The following is a 26471-nucleotide window of genomic DNA, read 5'->3' on the forward strand; positions in this document are numbered from 1 at the left end:
CCTGTGATGTTAGCTCCAGTAATTTAACTTTACCCTGTGATGTTTAACTCCAGTAATTTAGCTTTACCCTGTGATGTTAGCTCCAGTAGTTTAACTGACCCTGTATGTTAGCTCCAGTAGTTTAACTTTACCCTGTGATGTTAGCTCCAGTAATTTAACTTACCCTGTGATGTTAACTCCAGTAATTTAACTTTACCCTGTGATGTTAACTCAGTAATTTAACTTTACCCTGTGATGTTAGCTCCAGTAATTTAACTTGACCCTGTGATGTTAACTCCAGTAATTTAGCTTTACCCTGTGATGTTAGCTCCAGTAATTTAGCTTACCCTGTGATGTTAGCTCCAGTAATTTAACTTGACCCTGTGATGTTAACTCCAGTAATTTTAACTTACCCTGTGATGTTAACTCCAGTAATTTAGCTTTACCCTGTGATGTTAGCTCAGTAATTTAACTTGACCCTGTGATGTTTAGCTCCAGTAATTTAACTTGACCCTGTGATGTTAGCTCCAGTAATTTAACTTTACCCTGTGATGTTAACTCCAGTAATTTAGCTTTACCCCTGTGATGTTAGCTCCAGTAGTTTTAACTTGACCCTGTGATGTTAGCTCCAGTAATTTAACTTTACCCTGTGATGTTAGCTCCAGTAATTTAACTTTACCCTGTGATGTTAGCTCCAGTAATTTAACTTTACCCTGTGATGTTAACTCCAGCAATTTAGCTTTACCCCCTGTGATGTTTAGCTCCAGTAGTTTAACTTTACCCCTGTGATGTTTAGCTCCAGTAATTTTAACTTACCCTGTGATGTTAACTCCAGTAATTTAACTTACCCTGTGATGTTAGCTCCAGTAATTTAACTTTACCCTGTGATGTTAACTCCAGTAATTTAACTTTACCCTGTGAATGTTAGCTCCAGTAATTTAACTTTACCTGTGATGTTAACTCCAGTAATTTAGCTTACCCTGTGATGTTAACTCAGTAATTTAGCTTTACCCTGTGATGTTAGCTCCAGTAAATTTAACTTTACCCTGTGATGTTAACTCCAGTAATTTAACTTACCCTGTGATGTTAACTCCAGTAATTTAGCTTTACCCTGTGATGTTAGCTCCAGTAGTTTAACTTTACCCTGTGATGTTAGCTCCAGTAATTTAACTTTACCCTGTGATGTTAGCTCCAGTAGTTTAACTTGACCCTGTGATGCTAGCTCCAGTAATTTAACTTTACCCTGTGATGTTAACTCCAGTAATTTAGCTTTACCCTGTGATGTTAGCTCCAGTAATTTAACTTTACCCTGTGATGTTAGCTCCAGTAATTTAGCTTTACCCTGTGATGTTAACTCCAGCAATTTAGCTTTACCCTGTGATGTTAGCTCCAGTAGTTTAACTTGACCCTGTGATGTTAGCTCCAGTAATTTAACTTTACCCTGTGATGTTAACTCCAGTAATTTAGCTTTACCCTGTGATGTTAGCTCCAGTAGTTTAACTTTACCCTGTGATGTTAGCTCCAGTAATTTAACTTTACCCTGTGATGTTAGCTCCAGTAATTTAGCTTTACCCTGTGATGTTAGCTCCAGTAATTTAACTTGACCCTGTGATGTTAACTCCAGTAATTTAACTTTACCCTGTGATGTTAACTCCAGTAATTTAGCTTTACCCTGTGATGTTAGCTCCAGTAATTTAACTTGACCCTGTGATGTTAGCTCCAGTAATTTAACTTGACCCTGTGATGTTAGCTCCAGTAATTTAACTTTACCCTGTGATGTTAACTCCAGTAATTTAGCTTTACCCTGTGATGTTAGCTCCAGTAGTTTAACTTGACCCTGTGATGTTAGCTCCAGTAATTTAACTTTACCCTGTGATGTTAGCTCCAGTAATTTAACTTTACCCTGTGATGTTAGCTCCAGTAATTTAACTTTACCCTGTGATGTTAACTCCAGCAATTTAGCTTTACCCTGTGATGTTAGCTCCAGTAGTTTAACTTTACCCTGTGATGTTAGCTCCAGTAATTTAACTTTACCCTGTGATGTTAACTCCAGTAATTTAACTTTACCCTGTGATGTTAGCTCCAGTAATTTAACTTTACCCTGTGATGTTAACTCCAGTAATTTAACTTTACCCTGTGATGTTAGCTCCAGTAATTTAACTTTACCCTGTGATGTTAACTCCAGTAATTTAACTTTACCCTGTGATGTTAACTCCAGTAATTTAGCTTTACCCTGTGATGTTAGCTCCAGTAATTTAACTTTACCCTGTGATGTTAACTCCAGTAATTTAACTTTACCCTGTGATGTTAACTCCAGTAATTTAGCTTTACCCTGTGATGTTAGCTCCAGTAGTTTAACTTTACCCTGTGATGTTAGCTCCAGTAATTTAACTTTACCCTGTGATGTTAGCTCCAGTAGTTTAACTTGACCCTGTGATGCTAGCTCCAGTAATTTAACTTTACCCTGTGATGTTAACTCCAGTAATTTAGCTTTACCCTGTGATGTTAGCTCCAGTAATTTAACTTTACCCTGTGATGTTAGCTCCAGTAATTTAGCTTTACCCTGTGATGTTAACTCCAGCAATTTAGCTTTACCCTGTGATGTTAGCTCCAGTAGTTTAACTTTACCCTGTGATGTTAACTCCAGTAATTTAACTTTACCCTGTGATGTTAACTCCAGTAATTTAACTTTACCCTGTGATGTTAGCTCCAGTAATTTAACTTGACCCTGTGATGTTAACTCCAGTAATTTAGCTTTACCCTGTGATGTTAGCTCCAGTAATTTAACTTTACCCTGTGATGTTAACTCCAGTAATTTAACTTTACCCTGTGATGTTAGCTCCAGTAATTTAACTTTACCCTGTGATGTTAGCTCCAGTAATTTAACTTTACCCTGTGATGTTAACTCCAGTAATTTAGCTTTACCCTGTGATGTTAGCTCCAGTAATTTAACTTTACCCTGTGATGTTAGCTCCAGTAATTTAACTTTACCCTGTGATGTTAACTCCAGTAATTTAGCTTTACCCTGTGATGTTAGCTCCAGTAATTTAACTTTACCCTGTGATGTTAACTCCAGTAATTTAGCTTTACCCTGTGATGTTAGCTCCAGTAATTTAACTTTACCCTGTGATGTTAGCTCCAGTAATTTAACTTGACCCTGTGATGCTAGCTCCAGTAGTTTAACTTTACCCTGTGATGTTAACTCCAGTAATTTAACTTTACCCTGTGATGTTAGCTCCAGTAATTTAACTTTACCCTGTGATGTTAACTCCAGTCTTCATCCTTCCTCAGGTAAAGCTGTGAAGGAGGCTGAGGCCAACCTCCGCCGTCAGCGCCGCCTGTTCCGTTCCCAGGTGATGAAGTACATCGTTCCTGGAGCTCGGGTGGTCCGAGGCATCGACTGGAAGTGGAGAGATCAGGACGGGAACCCGGCTGGAGAGGGAACGGTGACCGGAGAGGCTCACAACGGTAAGAAAAATGGAGAATTTAACGGAGACGATGTTTAATCCTGCAGCTGGACGACAGATTGACCAAGCAGCTGCTGCTTTAACCGCTGTTAGATGTCAGGATGTTCTGATGCTTTTCTCTTTTATCAGCAGAGTTCAGCTCCTTGGTTCTGCTCTGATGTGAGCTGATGTTTGTGTCTGTAAATATTTAAACCTGTTTTTTTAGTCAGTTTCCAGAAACTCAGCAGGTTCCTGAACGCCTCTCCATTAACTGTTCTCTTCCTCTACTTCCTGTGATCCTTCATCGTTTACGTTTTCAGCAGCTTTACTGCATTTCCACAGATTTTAGCTCCACTACTTGGAGTTATTATCCAGATTCGCTTTTGTGTTTTTGTTTTCAGCCCTGTGCAAAAGTTTAGACACTAAAAATAAAGTAAAACCTGAACATCTTTATCTGTAAACTTAGGGGAAAAAAAACTCCAGCATTTACTTGGGTGTTTGCCAGCAGTCTGCTCCAAACTTGTTAATGTAAAAGAAATTGTCAGTTTTTCTGCATTTTGTTCAAAAAGTGGAGTTTAAATTTACTAACAGCAGTTTGTTTCTCACTGCTGAACACCAACGTGGCAGACTGAGGCTGACCTGAGTGTTATATTCATTAATAGACAATTGTGAAGTTGTTTTAGAATTTTTTTGTCATTTTGGCAGAATTTATTGGTTTTTCTTTTTATGTGTCCTAAACAAGCTTTTACTCATTTTGGATGATGTTTTAGAATTTTAGGCCTTTCACTGTCTTTTTTTTTTTTTTTTTGTCATTGTCGATGGTTTTTGTGGCACTTTTGAGTTACTTTGGTAATTTTTTGATGATTGTGTTTCTCCAAAATGCAAAATAGTGGTTTTGTTTTCAGCTGGAACCTTGCCTTGATGTTAGAGCGTCAGCAGTTGGAGAAATGTTGATCAGAGACCGGATTTTAGTCGAAACATGGATCAGTCTAAAGATAAACACTGACAGGAACTTTATGGGGACACTAGACCAGCAAATGTCCATTTTCAAGAACCAATAATTATTCATTTGTGTCATTTTTGTTTATTTAAACAAACTTCATCTTATTGTGAACAGATTTAGAGTCATTTTGGACACATTTCAAGACATTTTGGTCAAATTGAGTCATTTTTAGTGGATTTCAAGTTATTATGATAAATTTTGAGTCATACTGATCATGTTTCATGACATATTTGAAAGATTTTTATCTTTTATCCATATTTTGAGTAATTTTGGACAAATTTCAAGTCTAAATATGTAAAAACTGGAACCTTGTCTGTTCAAACTTTAACCCATCAGATTCTGATGTTAGAACCTCAACAGGTGGAGAAATGTGGACCAGAGACTGGATTCTAGTGGAAACATGGATCCATCCATAGATAAACACTGACAGGAACTTCATTCTTCATGCTGCTTTTCTTTTTTTCCCCCATTTCTAAAAGACGAATAGTTAAAAATTTTGATTTGATAACACTTGAATTTGTCTATTTGGTGAAAATATTTTTGAAAAACGGAAACTGCCCGATGAAGTTTTGTTTTCAGGATTTCTCCGAAACTTTCCAGCAGATTTCAGTGACGTATTTGTGTCATTTTTCCTCTTTTAAACCTGGAAGCAGAGCTTTAAATCAGAGCCTCGTATGTTCAGCGTTCATCAAACACCTCCTCCTCCTCCTCTTCCTCCTCCTCTCCTCGCCTCTCGCTCCTCCTGTTGTTTCTGTGTTTTTACTCAGATCTGATTCGATGCCTGCAGCGGCTCCCGTCGATTATCGTTAATTTACAATCATTCCAATCCAGGACAACGTCGACTGTTCAGTTTAATTTCTCCCTTTTGTGGCTTTGACGCTTTGCATTTGCCAGAAATATTTTCTACTTTTGCTTTGATTGTCATTTTCTGTGACCGTGTTCATATTTTCTCTCTCGTCGCTCCACCCGCACCACGAACCTCCAGCAGCAGATAAAACTACAAAGATCACGTCGTTCTTTACAGTCACAGTGAAACGGCTTTAATCAGGCCTTACATTTAATATTATATGCACAAAAGATTCAAACCAAAGCCCCTGGAAATTGACAGTTAATTCAGGAGCTTTTTTGATTTAAACTTCTTGAAAATGTTCTGGTGAAATAGAAAAATGTCCTGAAAGTAACATTTTCCGAATTAATAATTTCTGCTTTTAACTTGTACACAGTAGTTGTAGGATAGAATTTAAATGTGGAGGTTTTTTTTTGTAGTGATTTTAAAGTTTTTATTTATCAGACATGCAGAATATAGAGATTTCCTGACAGTTTGAAGCTTGGATTTGGTTCGTTTTACCTGCATGTCACACACAATGTGTTCAAGGACTGCCAAGATGGAAAAAACTGTTTTTACAGTGTCTGTTTTCTTTTTTAAACTTGCCTTTCAGATTCATCAGAAGATTTTAGGGTTTAAAGGGTTAAAAAAGGGACAAATAAAATAAATATCAAGTAAATTTTCTCACTATAAAAAGTCAAAAATCAGATGTTTTATTGAGCCAATACAGCAGATATTTCACACAGTTGCAGTAAAATGATCAGACCAGTTTCAGATAAATTTTCCAGGACGGATCATTCCAGTTTTAATCCCATGTTATGATCTGTGAGCGTGAAGCTGCTCCTCACTGTGACTCTGAAGGACGTCAGACTGCGCTTCGGCTCGGTGGTTCAGTGGTTCGGTGTGGAGCCGTTCTGACTGTAAGCTGCTTCTCTGCTGTCTGTCTCTCTCTCTACCACCCTGTCTCTCTCTCTGCCGGGTCTCTGACATCCATCCGTCCGTCTCCCTCCTATCTCTCTGTCCATCCAGGCTGGATTGATGTAACCTGGGATGCTGGCGGCTCTAACTCTTACCGTATGGGCGCTGAAGGGAAGTTTGACCTCAAGCTTGCTCCAGGGTACGACCCTGAGTCGGCTGCCACAGCGCCGTCACCCAAACCTGTCTCATCCACTGTTTCAGGCCCCGCCTCCTCTGCGGTGGGACCCTCTGCGACGCCGGCGGCCAGCGGCGGCGCCACCACCACCACGTCGTCCTCGTCCTCCTCCACCTCATCGTCGTCGCAGCAGCAGTCGTGGAGCAGCCTGGTGAAAAATAACTGTCCGGACAAGGGCGGGGCCTCGTCGCTGGGCGGGGCCAGCTCCTCCAGCAGGAAGGGCAGCAGCAGCTCCGTCTGCAGCGTCGCCTCCTCCTCCGACATCAGCCTGAGTTCCTCTGCCGGGCTGCCGGGCTCCGGCGGCCTGCGTCTGGAGAGGAGGGCCGAGGGGCTGCTGCTGGACCAAGGCGCCGGGGTGGGCGGAGTCTCAGGAGGCGGGGTCGGCCCCGACGGACACCAGCAGGAGCCCATCGTCGTGCTGTCTTCGGCGGCGGAGGGCGGGTCCGGATCGGCGTCCAGCTCCGGCACGCTCACCGCCGACACGGCAGCCGCAGACGAAGCCAGAAACAAGGACTCCTCCTCCACGGCGACGGCCGTTGACCCGGCGACCGCCATCTCCATGGGGCTGGTGAGCGTCAGTTCCCCAGACGTCAGCTCCGTGTCCGAGTCCTCCAGCAAGGACGCGCCCTCCCAGAGGCCGCTCTGCTCCGCCACCAACGCACGGCTGTCGGTCAGCTCGCTGCTGGCCGCCGGCGCCCCCATGAGCTCCAGCGCCAGCGTCCCCAACCTGTCCTCCAGAGAGGCCAGCCTCATGGAGTCCTTCGTCCGCAGAGCGCCCAACATGTCGCGCACCAACGCAACCAACAACATGAACCTGAGCCGCAGCAGCAGCGACAACAACACCAACACGCTGGGCAGGAACGTCATGAGTACCGCCAGTAAGTACCACAAATACTGCTGTATGACTTCAGTACTACACCAACATACCACAATACTTATATGTAACGCTGCTACACTGATACTACATTATTTATCATATTACTACCATCAGCAGACCAGTACTACACCAACACACCATAAAAATGTAACTGTGAATTTTCTAACAAATATATTTTGTAATCTATTTTTTGAAGCTTCAGTATTTATTGTGTGTCAGATTAAAACATGTCATGGATCTAATACCTCAGAAGACATCAGAACTTGAACTTTCTATATTTTATTACAAGATGTGAGCTTATAGTTGCTTCTAGCTGGTATTTATTATAGTTTTAATAAATCAGAGAATGGAACCTTCACCTCAAAGACTGTTTAGTTCAATAAATCAGAAATAATAAAAATTAAATAGAACCTTTCTGACTTTAAAAACGAGTCATTCGTGGTTCAGGAGCAGAAAAATATTACAGAAATAAAGTAATAAGAATAAAAACTAAACTCTGCATAAATATCTGCTAAATCGCAGCTTTTGTGTTTTACTAATTCTGTTTTAATTTTACAATCAATTAATTGTTTGGCTCTTCATCACACTAATACTGCATTAATATAACAATAATACCTTTAGCAGAGCAGTACTACACCAACGTACTACTGAGTACTGGACTGCAGCATTACAGTACTTATATCACAGAGTACTACCACCTAACAGGATTTTAGCCTTTTCCTTTTACCGTTTCTACCATAAACTGATGCAGAAAAAAAAAAAACTAAACAGTGCAGAAAAATTCACCAGAATTCAAGAAGTTGAAGTGTTTGATGCTCAGAATTTCCAGAAACCTGTAATATTCAGACTAAATCTACAGATGTGTTCGGATTAACGATGCTGAGAATGAGGTTCACGTGCAGTGAAACAGTGAAGATGTCCAGAATGTTGAGTCAGCAGCTGAAAGCTGACTCAGCGTATCTCAGAGTGACTCAGCAGAACTGATGAAGATCCTCCAGTGAGTCCAAACTTGTGTCAGATCTGAGGCAGGTCCAGCATGAGCAGCCTCCAGCCAATCAGCAGCCGTTCCCTGGTCAGCTGACCGCGTCATAACGAGCTTCACCCGCCGCTTCGTCTCCTTGGTTTCTGACCGACTAACCGCCATCTTGTTTGTTTGTTTGTTGTTTGTTTGCAGCTTCTCCTCTCATGGGCGCTCAGAGCTTTCCTAACCTCACCACCACTGGCACCACCTCCACCGTTACCATGTCAACCTCCATAGTAACCAGCAGCAATAACGTAGCCACGGCCACCACCGGTCTGTCGGTGGGACAGTTGCTAAGCAACACCCTGACGACCAGCCTGACGTCCACGTCCAGCGAGAGCGACACGGGTCAGGAGGCCGAGTTCTCGCTCTATGGTTGGTGGAAACACACACTCAGCCTGCTGCCGCTAACACGCTGCTTTTGAAACTATTCACAAGAATTTTCTTGCCTTATTTGCGACATTTTTTAAAAATCCAACTTTTTAGAGAAACTTTTCAGGAATTATTTGAATTTTCTTCCTGAAGGTTTTGCAAGTTTTTGGTCGACCGTCCTGAGTGTGATCTTTGTCTTTAAACCATTTAAATATTTTATTTATGGATGTTTATGGTTTTATTTTATTGTGCTCTGCTCAATGTTTGCCGTGTTTTTAGTACTTAGTTGTTGTTTTTTCTGTAAAGCTGCGTACAAACTTGGCCACTAAAGTTGATTCTGGTTTAACCGTTGTTCTGTTTCCTGTGCAGACTTCCTGGACAGTTGCCGTGCCAACACTCTGCTGGCCGAGCTGGACGACGAGGAAGACCTCCCAGAACCCGATGACGACGACGACGAGAACGAAGACGACAATCAGGAGGACCAGGAGTACGAGGAGGTTCTGGTGCGTAGACTCACCTCTGTTTGGGTTTTCTAGATATAAGGGGGACAGAGTGGTCCAAACTGAGTTTTATGTGATTTCTGTAATATTTTCTGGTCTAGATTTTAGTATCAGAACCCAAACACAGCATTACAGTGGAACTCCCAGTGTTAGACCGTTCTGGAAAACACTAAACTTTGAACACGTTTTTCTCCAAAACTACAGAAAGTGGGTCAGACCGCTCTGCTTCCAAACACTTATTGTCCTGATTTATATCCCCCACCTCCACGAAGTGGAAAAGGGGGATATAGGTTTGGCCTCCGTCCGTCCGTCCGTCCGACATGAAGGGGACAGCTTTTCTCGGAAACTATTACAGCTAGGATTATGAAATTTACTGTGTAGCTTCACACCATGGACACCTTGATCAAGTTCGAAAATGAGACCTGTGCGATAATATTTAACAGAGTTATGGCCCTTGATCACTATTTTGGATATAGACTCATAGACATCACATGTGGCGGGGGATATTGATGACCATGTCATTTTGTTCAGAAATGATCCAAAAAGACTTAAATGATCCAGAATTATAGAAAAATGTCCACAAATGATCTAAAACGATGAAAACGACTTCAGAATGACATGAAAATGGTCTAAAAGACTTGAATGATCCAAAATTGCAGAAAATGTGTCCAGAATTACACATAATAGGTCCGAAATGACAAAGATCTTCACAAAACGTACAGAACGGCTCAAGGGACAGACTTCATCCTATACAGACCTGAACCAATAATCAATAAATTATTCTGGGATGTTTTAAATGTGACGCTTCAAACCCGACACCCTCCCGGCTGCTACAGATGTGATGTTTGTGGTCCTGCAGGAGGAAGAGGAGTACGAGACCAAAGGGGGGCGGAGGAGGACCTGGGACGACGACTTTGTCCTGAAGAGACAGTTCTCTGCTCTGGTTCCAGCCTTCGACCCCCGACCAGGAAGAACCAACGTCCAGCAGACCACCGACCTGGAGATCCCCCCTCCAGGTAACAAACACACCTGTTCTTCTTACCTGGTGGCTGCGTGGGGTCGTCAGTAGGTGGCGCTGTAGGCTGACTAACTCACTGACACAAATGTAAATACTTCACTGTGAAATTCCTGCAAATATTTATAGAAATTTTTCTCTAATTTGGCAAAAAAAATCATTTGGAGAAATCTGGTAAAAAACTAACTGCTGGAATTTACTTCAAAATTGTAGTTATATATCAACTTACTAAAATTAAAATTAAATGTCACAGTATTTATATGAACATTAAATATCACCACATTTAAAGTAATATTAAATATCACAGTACTTAAAATCAATGTGAGTTAAAAAGATTAAGCAGTAAAAATGATTAATGTCCCAACAAAGCAAGCGAGTATTAAAGCAGCTCAATATTTCCAGTTGTTTGTTCACTTTAGACGTCTTCAGATGAAACAATTAATGAATTGACGTCATTTCTCCTCCCGTTTGGTTCAGGAACTCCTCGATCGGAGGTCCAGGAGGAGGTGGAATGTGCTCCGTCTCCTCACCTCGCTCTCACCCTGAAGGTAAGAAAAACTACTGATAACTGAATCAGTTACAGTTAAAATGTCCTCCTAAGGTTCATTATTAAATTAGAATCACTCAGAAATAACTGCCACTGATTATGAATTAGTAATCAGTTTGATTTACTTTAAAGAAAGTCAAAGTCTGGACAAAAAGAGAAGCATAAATGTAAAAAAGAATACATTGGACATGAATACAGAGCAGATAAGTCCAGATGTGCAGCAGAAACCTGGGAGAGAAATAAGAAAAATAAAGGACTCAGTCACTGACAAGTTTACAGATTTAGTTTTAGTCCTTTAGACAAATATGTTTTAATTTCAGTCAGTAAATCCTGTCATTGCAGGAGAATTTTAGTAAAACATGGACCTCTCCTGTCCATTAAAACACAGAACTAGTCTGTTCTGATTGGCTGTCGGATTGTCCGTCTGTGCTCTGATTGTCCGTCTGTGTTCTGATTGGCTGTCTGTGTTCTGATTGGCCGTCTGTGCTCTGATTGGCCGTCTGTGTTCTGATTGTCCGTCTGTGCTCTGATTGGCCGTCTGTGCTCTGATTGGCCGTCTGTGCTCTGATTGGCCGTCTGTGTTCTGATTGGCCGTCTGTGCTCTGATTGGCCGTCTGTGCTCTGATTGGCCGTCTGTGTTCTGATTGGCCGTCTGTGTTCTGATTGTCCGTCTGTGTTCTGATTGGCTGTCTGTGTTCTGATTGTCCGTCTGTGCTCTGATTGGCTGTCTGATTGTCCGTCTGTGTTCTGATTGGCTGTCTGATTGTCCGTCTGTGCTCTGATTGGCCGTCTGTGTTCTGATTGGCTGTCTGATTGGCCATCTGTGTTCTGATTGGCTGTCTGATTGTCCGTCTGTGTTCTGATTGGCTGTCTGTGCTCTGATTGGCTGTCTGTGTTCTGATTGGCTGTCTGTGTTCTGATTGTCCGTCTGTGTTCTGATTGTCCGTCTGTGTTCTGATTGGCCGTCTGTGCTCTGATTGGCCGTCTGTGCTCTGATTGGCCGTCTGTGCTCTGATTGGCTGTCTGTGTTCTGATTGGCTGTCTGATTGTCCGTCTGTGTTCTGATTGGCTGTCTGTGTTCTGATTGTCCGTCTGTGTTCTGATTGGCTGTCTGATTGTCCGTCTGTGCTCTGATTGGCCGTCTGTGTTCTGATTGGCTGTCTGATTGGCCATCTGTGTTCTGATTGGCTGTCTGATTGTCCGTCTGTGTTCTGATTGTCCGTCTGTGTTCTGATTGGCTGTCTGTGCTCTGATTGGCTGTCTGTGTTCTGATTGGCCATCTGTGTTCTGATTGGCTGTCTGATTGTCCGTCTGTGTTCTGATTGGCTGTCTGTGTTCTGATTGTCCGTCTGTGTTCTGATTGGCTGTCTGTGTTCTGATTGTCCGTCTGTGCTCTGATTGGCTGTCTGATTGTCCGTCTGTGCTCTGATTGGCCGTCTGTGTTCTGATTGGCTGTCTGATTGGCCATCTGTGTTCTGATTGGCTGTCTGATTGGCCGTCTGTGCTCTGATTGGCTGTCTGTGCTCTGATTGGCTGTCTGTGTTCTGATTGGCCGTCTGTGCTCTGATTGGCCGTCTGATTGTCTGTCTGTGCTCTGATTGGCCGTCTGTGCTCTGATTGGCCGTCTGTGCTCTGATTGGCTGTCTGTGTTCTGATTGGCCGTCTGTGCTCTGATTGGCCGTCTGTGCTCTGATTGGCCGTCTGTGCTCTGATTGGCCGTCTGTGCTCTGATTGGCCGTCTGTGCTCTGATTGGCCGTCTGTGCTCTGATTGGCCGTCTGTGCTCTGATTGGCCGTCTGTGCTCTGATTGGCTGTCTGTGTTCTGATTGGCCATCTGTGTTCTGATTGGCTGTCTGATTGGCCGTCTGTGCTCTTATTGGCCGTCTGTGCTCTGATTGGCCGTCTGTGCTCTGATTGGCTGTCTGTGTTCTGATTGTCTGTCTGATTGTCCGTCTGTGCTCTGATTGGCTGTCTGTGTTCTGATTGGCCGTCTGTGCTCTGATTGGCTGTCTGTGTTCTGATTGTCCGTCTGTGCTCTGATTGGCCATCTGTGCTCTGATTGGCCGTCTGTGCTCTGATTGGCTGTCTGTGCTCTGATTGGCTGTCTGTGTTCTGATTGTCTGTCTGATTGTCCGTCTGTGCTCTGATTGGCCGTCTGTGCTCTGATTGGCCGTCTGTGCTCTGATTGGCCGTCTGTGCTCTGATTGGCTGTCTGTGTTCTGATTGGCCGTCTGTGCTCTGATTGGCCGTCTGTGCTCTGATTGGCCGTCTGTGCTCTGATTGGCTGTCTCATTGTCCGTCTGTGCTCTGATTGGCCGTCTGTGCTCTGATTGGCCGTCTGTGCTCTGATTGGCCGTCTGATTGTCTGTCTGTGCTCTGATTGGCCGTCTGTGCTCTGATTGGCCGTCTGTGCTCTGATTGGCCGTCTGTGCTCTGATTGGCCGTCTGTGCTCTGATTGGCTGTCTGATTGTCCGTCTGTGTTCTGATTGGCCGTCTGTGCTCTGATTGGCCGTCTGTGCTCTGATTGGCTGTCTGTGCTCTGATTGGCTGTCTGATTGGCCGTCTGTGCTCTGATTGGCTGTCTGATTGGCCGTCTGTGCTCTGATTGGCCGTCTGTGCTCTGATTGGCTGTCTGATTGTCCATCTGTGTTCTGATTGGCTGTCTCTGTCCAGGTGGCTGGACTCGGTACGACCAGAGAGGTGGAGCTTCCTCTGTCCAACTACAAATCCACCATCTTCTACTACGTTCAGCGGCTGCTGCAGCTCTCCTGCAACGGAGCCGTGAAGACGGACAAACTGCGACGCATCTGGGAGCCGACATACACGTAAGAAAATAAATAAATATAAATAAAATAAAGGAGGCGGAGCCTGAAGGGTCACCTGCCAGGTGTTTGACCGTCTGTTTCTCCTGCAGGATAATGTACAGAGAGCTGAAGGACGCTGATAAGGAGAAGGAGAGCGGCAAGATGGTGAGTTTAGAAGATCCGAGAGCAGGAAGTAGAGCTGCTGATCATAGATAGTTTCCAATAATCGATCAATACTTCCCTGATGAGAGCTGATCCTACCAGTCAGTGATCTGAACGTGGACTCTGATCCTCCTCAGGATTTCTGTGAACACGGCATCGGTGTCGGAGGTCGGTCTGGAGGCCTCAGTCCCAGCTCTGTCTCGGCCAATCAGAGCTCAGAGATTCTGGGCGGAGCCAGAGAGGCGGCGCAGGCGAAGGCAGGCTGCAGCCAGAACGCATGCGGAGTGGAAGACGTGCTGCAGCTGCTGAGGATCCTCTACATCATCGGAGGAGACTCCGCCTCCAACGCACGCACGCTGCAGGAGGGTACGACACACGAGAATACACACACATAAAATACAGACAATAATATACACACTATAATACACATAAAGAGGATGCTGCAAGAAGGTACACACAATAACACACTAATAAACACTAACACAATATAGTACACACAAGAATACTCACTAATATACACTTAAACACAGACGGTGAAACCCACACTGAGTGACCAGACAGGAAGCTGAAGTCATTTCTGTCCATCAGTGTATACAAACATCAACTAGAGCAAGTGTTCTTATCCAGATGTTTTCAGTGTATAAATACAAAAAGTCCCTCCAGATGTTTTCAGTCTATAAATACATAAAGTCCCTCCAGATGTTTTCAGTCTATAAATACATAAAGTCCCTCCAGATGTTTTCAGTCTATAAATACATAAAGTCCCTCCAGATGTTTTCAGTCTATAAATACATAAAGTCCCTCCAGATGTTTTCAGTCTATAAATACATAAAGTCCCTCCAGATGTTTTCAGTCTATAAATACATAAAGTCCCTCCAGATGTTTTCAGTGTTTGCTGTGTTTCCAGATGTGGACGAGCTCCAGTTTAACGCGTCTCCAGAAGAATTCACCAGCAAGAAGATCACGACCAAGATCCTGCAGCAGATAGAGGTCAGTCTGATCTGTTCTATACAGATCTACATGTTCTATGTTAGTATTGAAGCTACATCTGACCCTGGATCTGTGGATATTTAAGCTAAATGTCACCCTGGTTCTGTTGGTATATAACCTTACTCTGATCCTGGTTCTGTTGGTATAGAACCTCACTCTGATCCTGGTTCTGTTGGTATAGAACCTTACTCTGATCCTGGTTCTGTTGGTATAGAACCTCACTCTGATCCTGGTTCTGTTGGTATAGAACCTTACTCTGATCCTGGTTCTGTTGGTATATAACCTTACTCTGATCCTGGTTCTGTTGGTTTAGAACCTCACTCTGATCCTGGTTCTGTTGGTATAGAACCTCACTCTGATCCTGGTTCTGTTGGTATAGAACCTCACTCTGATCCTGGTTCTGTTGGTGTATAACCTCACTCTGATCCTGGTTCTGTTGGTGTATAACCTTACTCTGATCCTGGTTCTGTTGGTATAGAACCTTACTCTGATCCTGGTTCTGTTGGTATAGAACCTCACTCTGATCCTGGTTCTGTTGGTGTATAACCTTACTCTGATCCTGGTTCTGTTGGTATAGAACCTCACTCTGATCCTGGTTCTGTTGGTGTATAACCTTACTCTGATCCTGGTTCTGTTGGTATAGAACCTCACTCTGATCCTGGTTCTGTTGGTATAGAACCTCACTCTGATCCTGGTTCTGTTGGTATATAACCTTACTCTGATCCTGGTTCTGTTGGTATAGAACCTCACTCTGATCCTGGTTCTGTTGGTGTATAACCTTACTCTGATCCTGGTTCTGTTGGTATAGAACCTCACTCTGATCCTGGTTCTGTTGGTGTATAACCTCACTCTGATCCTGGTTCTGTTGGTTTAGAACCTCACTCTGATCCTGGTTCTGTTGGTTTAGAACCTCACTCTGATCCTGGTTCTGTTGGTGTATAACCTCACTCTGATCCTGGTTCTGTTGGTATAGAACCTCACTCTGATCCTGGTTCTGTTGGTGTATAACCTTACTCTGATCCTGGTTCTGTTGGTATAGAACCTCACTCTGATCCTGGTTCTGTTGGTGTATAACCTCACTCTGATCCTGGTTCTGTTGGTTTAGAACCTCACTCTGATCCTGGTTCTGTTGGTATAGAACCTTACTCTGATCCTGGTTCTGTTGGTTTAGAACCTCACTCTGATCCTGGTTCTGTTGGTATATAACCTCACTCTGATCCTGGTTCTGTTGGTATAGAACCTCACTCTGATCCTGGTTCTGTTGGTATAGAACCTCACTCTGATCCTGGTTCTGTTGGTTTAGAACCTCACTCTGATCCTGGTTCTGTTGGTATAGAACCTCACTCTGATCCTGGTTCTGTTGGTTTAGAACCTCACTCTGATCCTGGTTCTGTTGGTATAGAACCTCACTCTGATCCTGGTTCTGTTGGTATAGAACCTCACTCTGATCCTGGTTCTGTTGGTGTATAACCTCACTCTGATCCTGGTTCTGTTGGTATAGAACCTCACTCTGATCCTGGTTCTGATCCTGGTTCTGTTGGTATAGAACCTTACTCTGATCCTGGTTCTGATCCTGGTTCTGTTGGTATAGAACCTTACTCTGATCCTGGTTCTGTTGGTGTATAACCTCACTCTGATCCTGGTTCTGTTGGTATAGAACCTCACTCTGATCCTGGTTCTGTTGGTATAGAACCTCACTCTGATCCTGGTTCTGTTGGTATAGAACCTTACTCTGATCCTGGTTCTGATCCTGGTTCTGTTGGTATAGAACCTCACTCTGATCCTGGTTCTGTTGGTGTATAACCTCACTCTGATCCTGGTTCTGTTGGTATAGAACCTCACTCTGATCCTGGTTCTGATCCTGGTTCTGTTGGTATAGAACCTCACTCTGATCCTGGTTCTGTTGGTATAGAACCTTACTCTGATCCTGGTTCTGATCCTGGTTCTGTTGGTATAGAACCTCACTCTGATCCTGGTTCTGTTGGTATAGAACCTTACTCTGATCCTGGTTCTGTTGGTATAGAACCTCACTCTGATCCTGGTTCTGTTGGTGTATAACCTCACTCTGATCCTGGTTCTGTTGGTATAGAACCTTACTCTGATCCTGGTTCTGTTGGTATAGAACCTTACTCTGATCCTGGTTCTGTTGGTATAGAACCTCACTCTGATCCTGGTTCTGTTGGTATAGAGCCTTACTCTGATCCTGGTTCTGATCCTGGTTCTGTTGGTATAGAACCTCACTCTGATCCTGGTTCTGTTGGTATAGAACCTCACTCTGATCCTGGTTCTGTTGGTATAGAGCCTCACTCTGATCCTGGTTCTGATCCTGGTTCTGTTGGTATAGAACCTCACTCTGATCCTGGTTCTGTTGGTATAGAACCTCACTCTGATCCTGGTTCTGTTGGTATAGAACCTTACTCTGATCCTGGTTCTGTTGGTATAGAACCTCACTCTGATCCTGGTTCTGTTGGTATAGAGCCTTACTCTGATCCTGGTTCTGATCCTGGTTCTGTTGGTATAGAACCTCACTCTGATCCTGGTTCTGTTGGTATAGAACCTCACTCTGATCCTGGTTCTGTTGGTATAGAGCCTCACTCTGATCCTGGTTCTGATCCTGGTTCTGTTGGTATAGAACCTCACTCTGATCCTGGTTCTGTTGGTATAGAACCTCACTCTGATCCTGGTTCTGTTGGTATAGAGCCTTACTCTGATCCTGGTTCTGATCCTGGTTCTGTTGGTATAGAACCTCACTCTGATCCTGGTTCTGTTGGTATAGAGCCTTACTCTGATCCTGGTTCTGATCCTGGTTCTGTTGGTATAGAACCTCACTCTGATCCTGGTTCTGTTGGTATAGAGCCTCACTCTGATCCTGGTTCTGATCCTGGTTCTGTTGGTATAGAACCTCACTCTGATCCTGGTTCTGTTGGTATAGAACCTCACTCTGATCCTGGTTCTGTTTCCCTCCAGGAGCCTCTAGCTCTAGCCAGTGGAGCTCTCCCTGACTGGTGTGAACAGCTCACCTCCAAGTGTCCTTTCCTGATCCCCTTCGAGACCCGACAGCTCTACTTCACCTGCACCGCCTTCGGAGCCTCCAGGTGAGTCGGACGGAGCCTCCTGATCGGTTCAGACCCTCGCCGATCGCTCCAGGTGTTTGACAGATGTGTGTCCGTCCGCAGGGCCATCGTTTGGCTGCAGAACCGGCGGGAGGCGACCATGGAGCGATCCCGACCGTCCACCACGGTGAGGAGGGACGACCCCGGGGAGTTCAGGGTCGGCCGGCTCAAACACGAACGAGTCAAAGTCCCCCGAGGAGACGCCATGATGGAGTGGGCGGAGTCAGTGATGCAGCTCCACGCCGACAGGAAGTCCGTGCTGGAGGTGGGTTTTATGTGATGTCAGTGTTTCCTCATGAGGGATGGATCTGCAGCTGTTCTGTTCTCTGGTTCTGAGTCAGGACGCTTTTATTTAGTCTGGTGTTTTTAGTTTCTGCCATTTTTTTCAGCTCTTTATATTAATTTTGTGTCTTGTTTTTGTCATTTTGCATCTCAATTAGACAGTTTGGATCTTGTTTTTGTCATTTTGTCTCTTTTTTGTTGTTTTAGATCGCCTTTTTGTCATTTTAGATTGGGTTTTTGTCGTTTTGTCTCGTTTTTGTCATTTTTGTGTCTAGTTTTTGTCGTTTTGTCTCGTTTTTGTTATTTTAGATCGCGTTTTTGTCATTTTGTGTCTCATTTTTGTTGTTAGATCTCGTTTTGTCTTGTTTTTGTCCTTTGACGTCTCATTTTTGTCCTTTTAGATCTCGTTTTGTCTCGTTTTGTCATTTTTGTGTCTCGTTTTTGTCTAGTTTTTGTCGTTTTGTCTCGTTTTTGTTATTTTAGATCGCGTTTTTGTCATTTTGTGTCTCATTTTTGTTGTTAGATCTCGTTTTGTCTTGTTTTTGTCCTTTGACGTCTCATTTTTGTCCTTTTAGATCTCGTTTTGTCTCGTTTTGTCATTTTTGTGTCTCGTTTTTGTCTAGTTTTTGTCGTTTTGTCTCGTTTTTGTTATTTTAGATCGCGTTTTTGTCATTTTGTGTCTCATTTTTGTTGTTAGATCTCGTTTTGTCTTGTTTTTGTCCTTTGACGTCTCATTTTTGTCCTTTTAGATCTCGTTTTGTCTCGTTTTGTCATTTTTGTGTCTCGTTTTTGTCTAGTTTTTGTCGTTTTGTCTCGTTTTTGTTATTTTAGATCGCGTTTTTGTCATTTTGTGTCTCATTTTTGTTGTTAGATCTCGTTTTGTCTTGTTTTTGTCCTTTGACGTCTCATTTTTGTCCTTTTAGATCTCGTTTTGTCTCGTTTTGTCATTTTTGTGTCTCGTTTTTGTCTAGTTTTTGTCGTTTTGTCTCGTTTTTGTTATTTTAGATCGCGTTTTTGTCATTTTGTGTCTCATTTTTGTTGTTAGATCTCGTTTTGTCTTGTTTTTGTCCTTTGACGTCTCATTTTTGTCCTTTTAGATCTCGTTTTGTCTCGTTTTGTCATTTTTGTGTCTCGTTTTTGTCTAGTTTTTGTCGTTTTGTCTCGTTTTTGTTATTTTAGATCGCGTTTTTGTCATTTTGTGTCTCATTTTTGTTGTTAGATCTCGTTTTGTCTTGTTTTTGTCCTTTGACGTCTCATTTTTGTCCTTTTAGATCTCGTTTTCGTCGTTTTGTGTCTCGTTTCTGTTTTAGATCTCTTTTTTTTGTCGCTTTCTGTCACGTTTTTGTCATTTTGTCTCATTTTTGTTGTTAGATCTCGTTTTGTCTTGTTTTTGTCCTTTGACGTCTCATTTTTGTCCTTTTAGATCTCGTTTTGTCTCGTTTTGTCATTTTTGTGTCTCATTTTTGTCTAGTTTTTGTCGTTTTGTCTCGTTTTTGTTATTTTAGATCGCATTTTTGTCGTTTTGTGTCTCGTTTCTGTTTTAGATCTCTTTTTTTTGTCGTTTTCTGTCACGTTTTTGTCATTTTGTCTCATTTTTGTTGTTAGATCTCGTTTTGTCTTGTTTTTGTCCTTTGACGTCTCATTTTTGTCCTTTTAGATCTCGTTTTGTCTCGTTTTGTCATTTTTGTGTCTCGTTTTTGTCTAGTTTTTGTCGTTTTGTCTCGTTTTTGTTATTTTAGATCGCGTTTTTGTCATTTTGTGTCTCATTTTTGTTGTTAGATCTCGTTTTGTCTTGTTTTTGTCCTTTGACGTCTCATTTTTGTCCTTTTAGATCTCGTTTTGTCTCGTTTTGTCATTTTTGTGTCTCGTTTTTGTCTAGTTTTTGTCGTTTTGTCTCGTTTTTGTTATTTTAGATCGCGTTTTTGTCATTTTGTGTCTCATTTTTGTTGTTAGATCTCGTTTTGTCTTGTTTTTGTCCTTTGACGTCTCATTTTTGTCCTTTTAGATCTCGTTTTGTCTCGTTTTGTCATTTTTGTGTCTCGTTTTTGTCTAGTTTTTGTCGTTTTGTCTCGTTTTTGTTATTTTAGATCGCGTTTTTGTCATTTTGTGTCTCATTTTTGTTGTTAGATCTCGTTTTGTCTTGTTTTTGTCCTTTGACGTCTCATTTTTGTCCTTTTAGATCTCGTTTTGTCTCGTTTTGTCATTTTTGTGTCTCGTTTTTGTCTAGTTTTTGTCGTTTTGTCTCGTTTTTGTTATTTTAGATCGCGTTTTTGTCATTTTGTGTCTCATTTTTGTTGTTAGATCTCGTTTTGTCTTGTTTTTGTCCTTTGACGTCTCATTTTTGTCCTTTTAGATCTCGTTTTGTCTCGTTTTGTCATTTTTGTGTCTCGTTTTTGTCTAGTTTTTGTCGTTTTGTCTCGTTTTTGTTATTTTAGATCGCGTTTTTGTCATTTTGTGTCTCATTTTTGTTGTTAGATCTCGTTTTGTCTTGTTTTTGTCCTTTGACGTCTCATTTTTGTCCTTTTAGATCTCGTTTTGTCTCGTTTTGTCATTTTTGTGTCTCGTTTTTGTCTAGTTTTTGTCGTTTTGTCTCGTTTTTGTTATTTTAGATCGCGTTTTTGTCATTTTGTGTCTCATTTTTGTTGTTAGATCTCGTTTTGTCTTGTTTTTGTCCTTTGACGTCTCATTTTTGTCCTTTTAGATCTCGTTTTCGTCGTTTTGTGTCTCGTTTCTGTTTTAGATCTCTTTTTTTTGTCGCTTTCTGTCACGTTTTTGTCATTTTGTCTCATTTTTGTTGTTAGATCTCGTTTTGTCTTGTTTTTGTCCTTTGACGTCTCATTTTTGTCCTTTTAGATCTCGTTTTGTCTCGTTTTGTCATTTTTGTGTCTCATTTTTGTCTAGTTTTTGTCGTTTTGTCTCGTTTTTGTTATTTTAGATCGCATTTTTGTCGTTTTGTGTCTCGTTTCTGTTTTAGATCTCTTTTTTTTGTCGTTTTCTGTCACGTTTTTGTCATTTTGTCTCATTTTTGTTGTTAGATCTCGTTTTGTCTTGTTTTTGTCCTTTGACGTCTCATTTTTGTCCTTTTAGATCTCGTTTTGTCTCGTTTTGTCATTTTTGTGTCTCGTTTTTGTCTAGTTTTTGTCGTTTTGTCTCGTTTTTGTTATTTTAGATCGCGTTTTTGTCATTTTGTGTCTCATTTTTGTTGTTAGATCTCGTTTTGTCTTGTTTTTGTCCTTTGACGTCTCATTTTTGTCCTTTTAGATCTCGTTTTGTCTCGTTTTGTCATTTTTGTGTCTCGTTTTTGTCTAGTTTTTGTCGTTTTGTCTCGTTTTTGTTATTTTAGATCGCGTTTTTGTCATTTTGTGTCTCATTTTTGTTGTTAGATCTCGTTTTGTCTTGTTTTTGTCCTTTGACGTCTCATTTTTGTCCTTTTAGATCTCGTTTTGTCTTTTTTGTGTCTCGTTTTTGTCTAGTTTTTGTCGTTTTGTCTCGTTTTTGTTATTTTAGATCGCGTTTTTGTCATTTTGTGTCTCATTTTTGTTGTTAGATCTCGTTTTGTCTTGTTTTTGTCCTTTGACGTCTCATTTTTGTCCTTTTAGATCTCGTTTTGTCTCGTTTTGTCATTTTTGTGTCTCGTTTTTGTCTAGTTTTTGTCGTTTTGTCTCGTTTTTGTTATTTTAGATCGCGTTTTTGTCATTTTGTGTCTCATTTTTGTTGTTAGATCTCGTTTTGTCTTGTTTTTGTCCTTTGACGTCTCATTTTTGTCCTTTTAGATCTCGTTTTGTCTCGTTTTGTCATTTTTGTGTCTCGTTTTTGTCTAGTTTTTGTCGTTTTGTCTCGTTTTTGTTATTTTAGATCGCGTTTTTGTCATTTTGTGTCTCATTTTTGTTGTTAGATCTCGTTTTGTCTTGTTTTTGTCCTTTGACGTCTCATTTTTGTCCTTTTAGATCTCGTTTTGTCATTTTTGTGTCTCGTTTTTGTCTAGTTTTTGTCGTTTTGTCTCGTTTTTGTTATTTTAGATCGCGTTTTTGTCATTTTGTGTCTCATTTTTGTTGTTAGATCTCGTTTTGTCTTGTTTTTGTCCTTTGACGTCTCATTTTTGTCCTTTTAGATCTCGTTTTGTCTCGTTTTGTCATTTTTGTGTCTCGTTTTTGTCTAGTTTTTGTCGTTTTGTCTCGTTTTTGTTATTTTAGATCGCGTTTTTGTCATTTTGTGTCTCATTTTTGTTGTTAGATCTCGTTTTGTCTTGTTTTTGTCCTTTGACGTCTCATTTTTGTCCTTTTAGATCTCGTTTTGTCTCGTTTTGTCATTTTTGTGTCTCGTTTTTGTCTAGTTTTTGTCGTTTTGTCTCGTTTTTGTTATTTTAGATCGCGTTTTTGTCATTTTGTGTCTCATTTTTGTTGTTAGATCTCGTTTTGTCTTGTTTTTGTCCTTTGACGTCTCATTTTTGTCCTTTTAGATCTCGTTTTGTCTCGTTTTGTCATTTTTGTGTCTCGTTTTTGTCTAGTTTTTGTCGTTTTGTCTCGTTTTTGTTATTTTAGATCGCGTTTTTGTCATTTTGTGTCTCATTTTTGTTGTTAGATCTCGTTTTGTCTTGTTTTTGTCCTTTGACGTCTCATTTTTGTCCTTTTAGATCTCGTTTTCGTCGTTTTGTGTCTCGTTTCTGTTTTAGATCTCTTTTTTTTGTCGCTTTCTGTCACGTTTTTGTCATTTTGTCTCATTTTTGTTGTTAGATCTCGTTTTGTCTTGTTTTTGTCCTTTGACGTCTCATTTTTGTCCTTTTAGATCTCGTTTTGTCTCGTTTTGTCATTTTTGTGTCTCGTTTTTGTCTAGTTTTTGTTGTTTTGTCTCGTTTTTGTTATTTTAGATCGCGTTTTTGTCATTTTGTGTCTCATTTTTGTTGTTAGATCTCGTTTTGTCTTGTTTTTGTCCTTTGACGTCTCATTTTTGTCCTTTTAGATCTCGTTTTGTCTCGTTTTGTCATTTTTGTGTCTCGTTTTTGTCTAGTTTTTGTCGTTTTGTCTCGTTTTTGTTATTTTAGATCGCGTTTTTGTCATTTTGTGTCTCATTTTTGTTGTTAGATCTCGTTTTGTCTTGTTTTTGTCCTTTGACGTCTCATTTTTGTCCTTTTAGATCTCGTTTTGTCTCGTTTTGTCATTTTTGTGTCTCGTTTTTGTCTAGTTTTTGTCGTTTTGTCTCGTTTTTGTTATTTTAGATCGCGTTTTTGTCATTTTGTGTCTCATTTTTGTTGTTAGATCTCGTTTTGTCTTGTTTTTGTCCTTTGACGTCTCATTTTTGTCCTTTTAGATCTCGTTTTGTCTCGTTTTGTCATTTTTGTGTCTCGTTTTTGTCTAGTTTTTGTCGTTTTGTCTCGTTTTTGTTATTTTAGATCGCGTTTTTGTCATTTTGTGTCTCATTTTTGTTGTTAGATCTCGTTTTGTCTTGTTTTTGTCCTTTGACGTCTCATTTTTGTCCTTTTAGATCTCGTTTTTGTCGTTTTGTGTCTCGTTTCTGTTTTAGATCTCTTTTTTTTGTCGCTTTCTGTCACGTTTTTGTCATTTTGTCTCATTTTTGTTGTTAGATCTCGTTTTGTCTTGTTTTTGTCCTTTGACGTCTCATTTTTGTCCTTTTAGATCTCGTTTTGTCTCGTTTTGTCATTTTTGTGTCTCATTTTTGTCTAGTTTTTGTCGTTTTGTCTCGTTTTTGTTATTTTAGATCGCATTTTTGTCGTTTTGTGTCTCGTTTCTGTTTTAGATCTCTTTTTTTTGTCGTTTTCTGTCACGTTTTTGTCATTTTGTCTCATTTTTGTTGTTAGATCTCGTTTTGTCTTGTTTTTGTCCTTTTAGATCTCGTTTTTGTCGTTTTGTGTCTCGTTTTTGTTGTTAGTTCTCGTTTTGTCTCGTTTTTGTCGTTTTGTGTTTTGTGTCTTTTTAAAACTATTCCCATGTTTGCATCCTCTTAAAACGTCTTTGCTCCTCTGTTCATTGTTTCTGAGCCATTTACTGTCTTCATCCCGTAGCTTTACAGAAACCCTTCATTAATCATTAGTTGACATACTACGTTGTGTTCTAACTCCAGGTGGAGTTCCAGGGTGAGGAGGGAACCGGTCTCGGTCCGACTCTGGAGTTCTACGCTCTGGTGGCCGCAGAGTTCCAGAGAACCTCGTTGGGAATCTGGTTGTGTGACGACGACTTCCCCGACGACGAATCCAGACAGGTGAGTTAGAAACACAGGAGTCTGGTTTAAATCCTCACTGTGGCGCTTTTATATCGTCACAGAGGAGATTAAACGCGTCGGACAAACTTTACACATGATATAGACCAATGTGAAGGAAATAACACGCCAGTTTATTCCCTCAGGACTGAAAATGCAAACTGTCACAGAACACGACTCTAAAAGGTGGATTTATAAATCCTGAAATTACAGAACAGCCTTTCAGAACTGGAAATGAACTCTAAAATTCAATAAACAATAACAGAATATTTGGAATAAAATGTGAAAATTCAGAAACTGAAAGAGGATTTTCCTGTTATCCTAATCAGGTTGAACATTCATCGTTCAATCTCAAACTGTCAGTCATTTTATTTGTATGGTCGAGGTGTTTTTCCCTCATTTTGTAACAAATTTTATGTTTTAGACATTTAAAGACAAACCCAAAACATGTTAATGATGTCCTATAACATAATGTAATATGATATGTGTATCAGTTTATTATTTTAGACATTTATTGATTTATTTTGGGCATTTTAATACTTGACAATGTTTTTTTTATTATAATCATTATATATTCAATAGATTCTAGCTATTACATTGTTCTGACGTCATTCTGACATTTTATTTATATTTTTTAAAATTTATTTGTGTTTTGGACACTTTAAAAATATTTTTGAGGCATTTAATTTGTTTTAAATAATTTTTATTGTTGTAAAAGCCTTATTTTTTTAAGTTTATTTTTCCCCATTTGATCCTTTCCCAAAATAATTCTAATATTGTTCAGATGCTATTCTGTGGTTTTATTAATATTTATTTAAAATATAATTTATATTTATGAATGTTTTTCAATCATTTTAATCCTGTAAATAAAATCTGGGCCATTTATTTCTGTTTTTTACACTTTAATTGTAGAGACCTTTTTTGGGTAAATTTTATTAAAACTATAATAACAAAATATTTGGACAGTATTTATTCAGGCACCTGATCAATATATTGTTGATATTTTCAGAGTTTTTTTTGATTATTAATACAGTTAAATCATTATTTTAATTTATTTTTGTTTGTGTTTTTAAGTACGTAGCTGTTGCTGCTGTTTCCACCTTAAAAGCTGACAGAAGTAGTCCTAATAAGCTCCTGACCTGGTGAATCCTCTGCTGGTTCATTAACTATCTCTAACCCTTTATCTCCTCCAGGTGGATCTGGGCGGTGGTCTGAAGCCTCCTGGTTTCTACGTCCAGCGTTCCTGCGGTCTCTTCCCGGCGCCGTTCCCTCAGGACAGCGAGGAGCTGGAGCGCATCACGAAGCTCTTCCACTTCCTGGGCGTCTTCCTGGCCAAGTGCATCCAGGACAACCGGCTGGTGGACCTGCCGGTGTCCCAGCCCTTCTTCAAGCTGCTCTGCATGGGAGACATCAAGTCCAACATGAGCAAGCTGCTGTACCAGAGCAGGAGCTCCCCGCAGGACGCCGACCGGACCCAGCCCTTCCTGCTGCTGTCTGAGGTCCAGTCGGAGGCGTCCACCGAGGAGAGCCAGGAGACCTACTCTGTGGGCAGCTTCGACGAGGACTCCAAGTCCGAGTTCATCATGGACCCCCCAAAACCCAAACCCCCCGCCTGGTACCACGGCATCCTGACCTGGGACGACTTCCAGCTGGTCAACCCGCACAGGTCAGTCTGTAACCAGCTCTGTTTAACCTTCAGGGACGTTCTCTATGTTAAGATAAGAACTGTGAAAACAGACAGAAGTCTGTTGATAATGAAGCTCTTATTCTGAAATGTCACTGTGTCCACTTCCTGCTGCAGGGCGAGCTTCCTGAAGGAGGTCAAGGAGCTGGCGGTGAAGCGGCGCCAGATTCTGTCCAGTAAGAGTCTCTCTGAGGACGAGAAGAACACCAGACTGCAGGACCTGATGCTGAGGAACCCGCTGGGATCAGGACCCCCGCTCAGCATCGAGGACCTCGGGTAAGGCTCTGATTGGACACCGGCTGGTTACCATGGCAACAGCCTCACCATCAGTTACTGGAGACCAGTGTTTGTCAAAGTAGGAGGGGGGCAGATAGGCATAACGGGGGGCGAGGGAGTAGGAGGAAAAGGTCCGTCTATGTGGAACCAATTATCTGAACCATTGTTTTAACATCGGTCTGAGTTTTCACAGCGCACAACAACAAC

At 41.4% G+C, this 26471-nt stretch overlaps 1 protein-coding gene across 1 annotated transcript in view; it reads left to right on the plus strand.

The window, feature by feature from the left end:
- hectd1 (HECT domain containing 1) overlaps positions 1-26471 on the plus strand; it is a gene marked incomplete at its 5' end in the record, with an annotated part of 45403 nt that overhangs the window by 15950 nt on the left and 2982 nt on the right. Inside the window, 15 exon segments of the mRNA XM_051946236.1 lie at positions 3268-3447; positions 6284-7285; positions 8459-8680; positions 9047-9180; positions 10037-10193; positions 10670-10740; positions 13414-13565; positions 13655-13709; positions 13844-14072; positions 14614-14696; positions 17664-17791; positions 17873-18074; positions 24170-24307; positions 25498-25970; positions 26106-26264. Coding sequence (XP_051802196.1) covers positions 3268-3447; positions 6284-7285; positions 8459-8680; positions 9047-9180; positions 10037-10193; positions 10670-10740; positions 13414-13565; positions 13655-13709; positions 13844-14072; positions 14614-14696; positions 17664-17791; positions 17873-18074; positions 24170-24307; positions 25498-25970; positions 26106-26264 — 3385 coding nt within the window.

Source organism: Acanthochromis polyacanthus, chromosome 1 (assembly GCF_021347895.1).
Source record: "Acanthochromis polyacanthus isolate Apoly-LR-REF ecotype Palm Island chromosome 1, KAUST_Apoly_ChrSc, whole genome shotgun sequence".
Classification (NCBI taxonomy): Eukaryota; Metazoa; Chordata; class Actinopteri; family Pomacentridae; genus Acanthochromis; species Acanthochromis polyacanthus.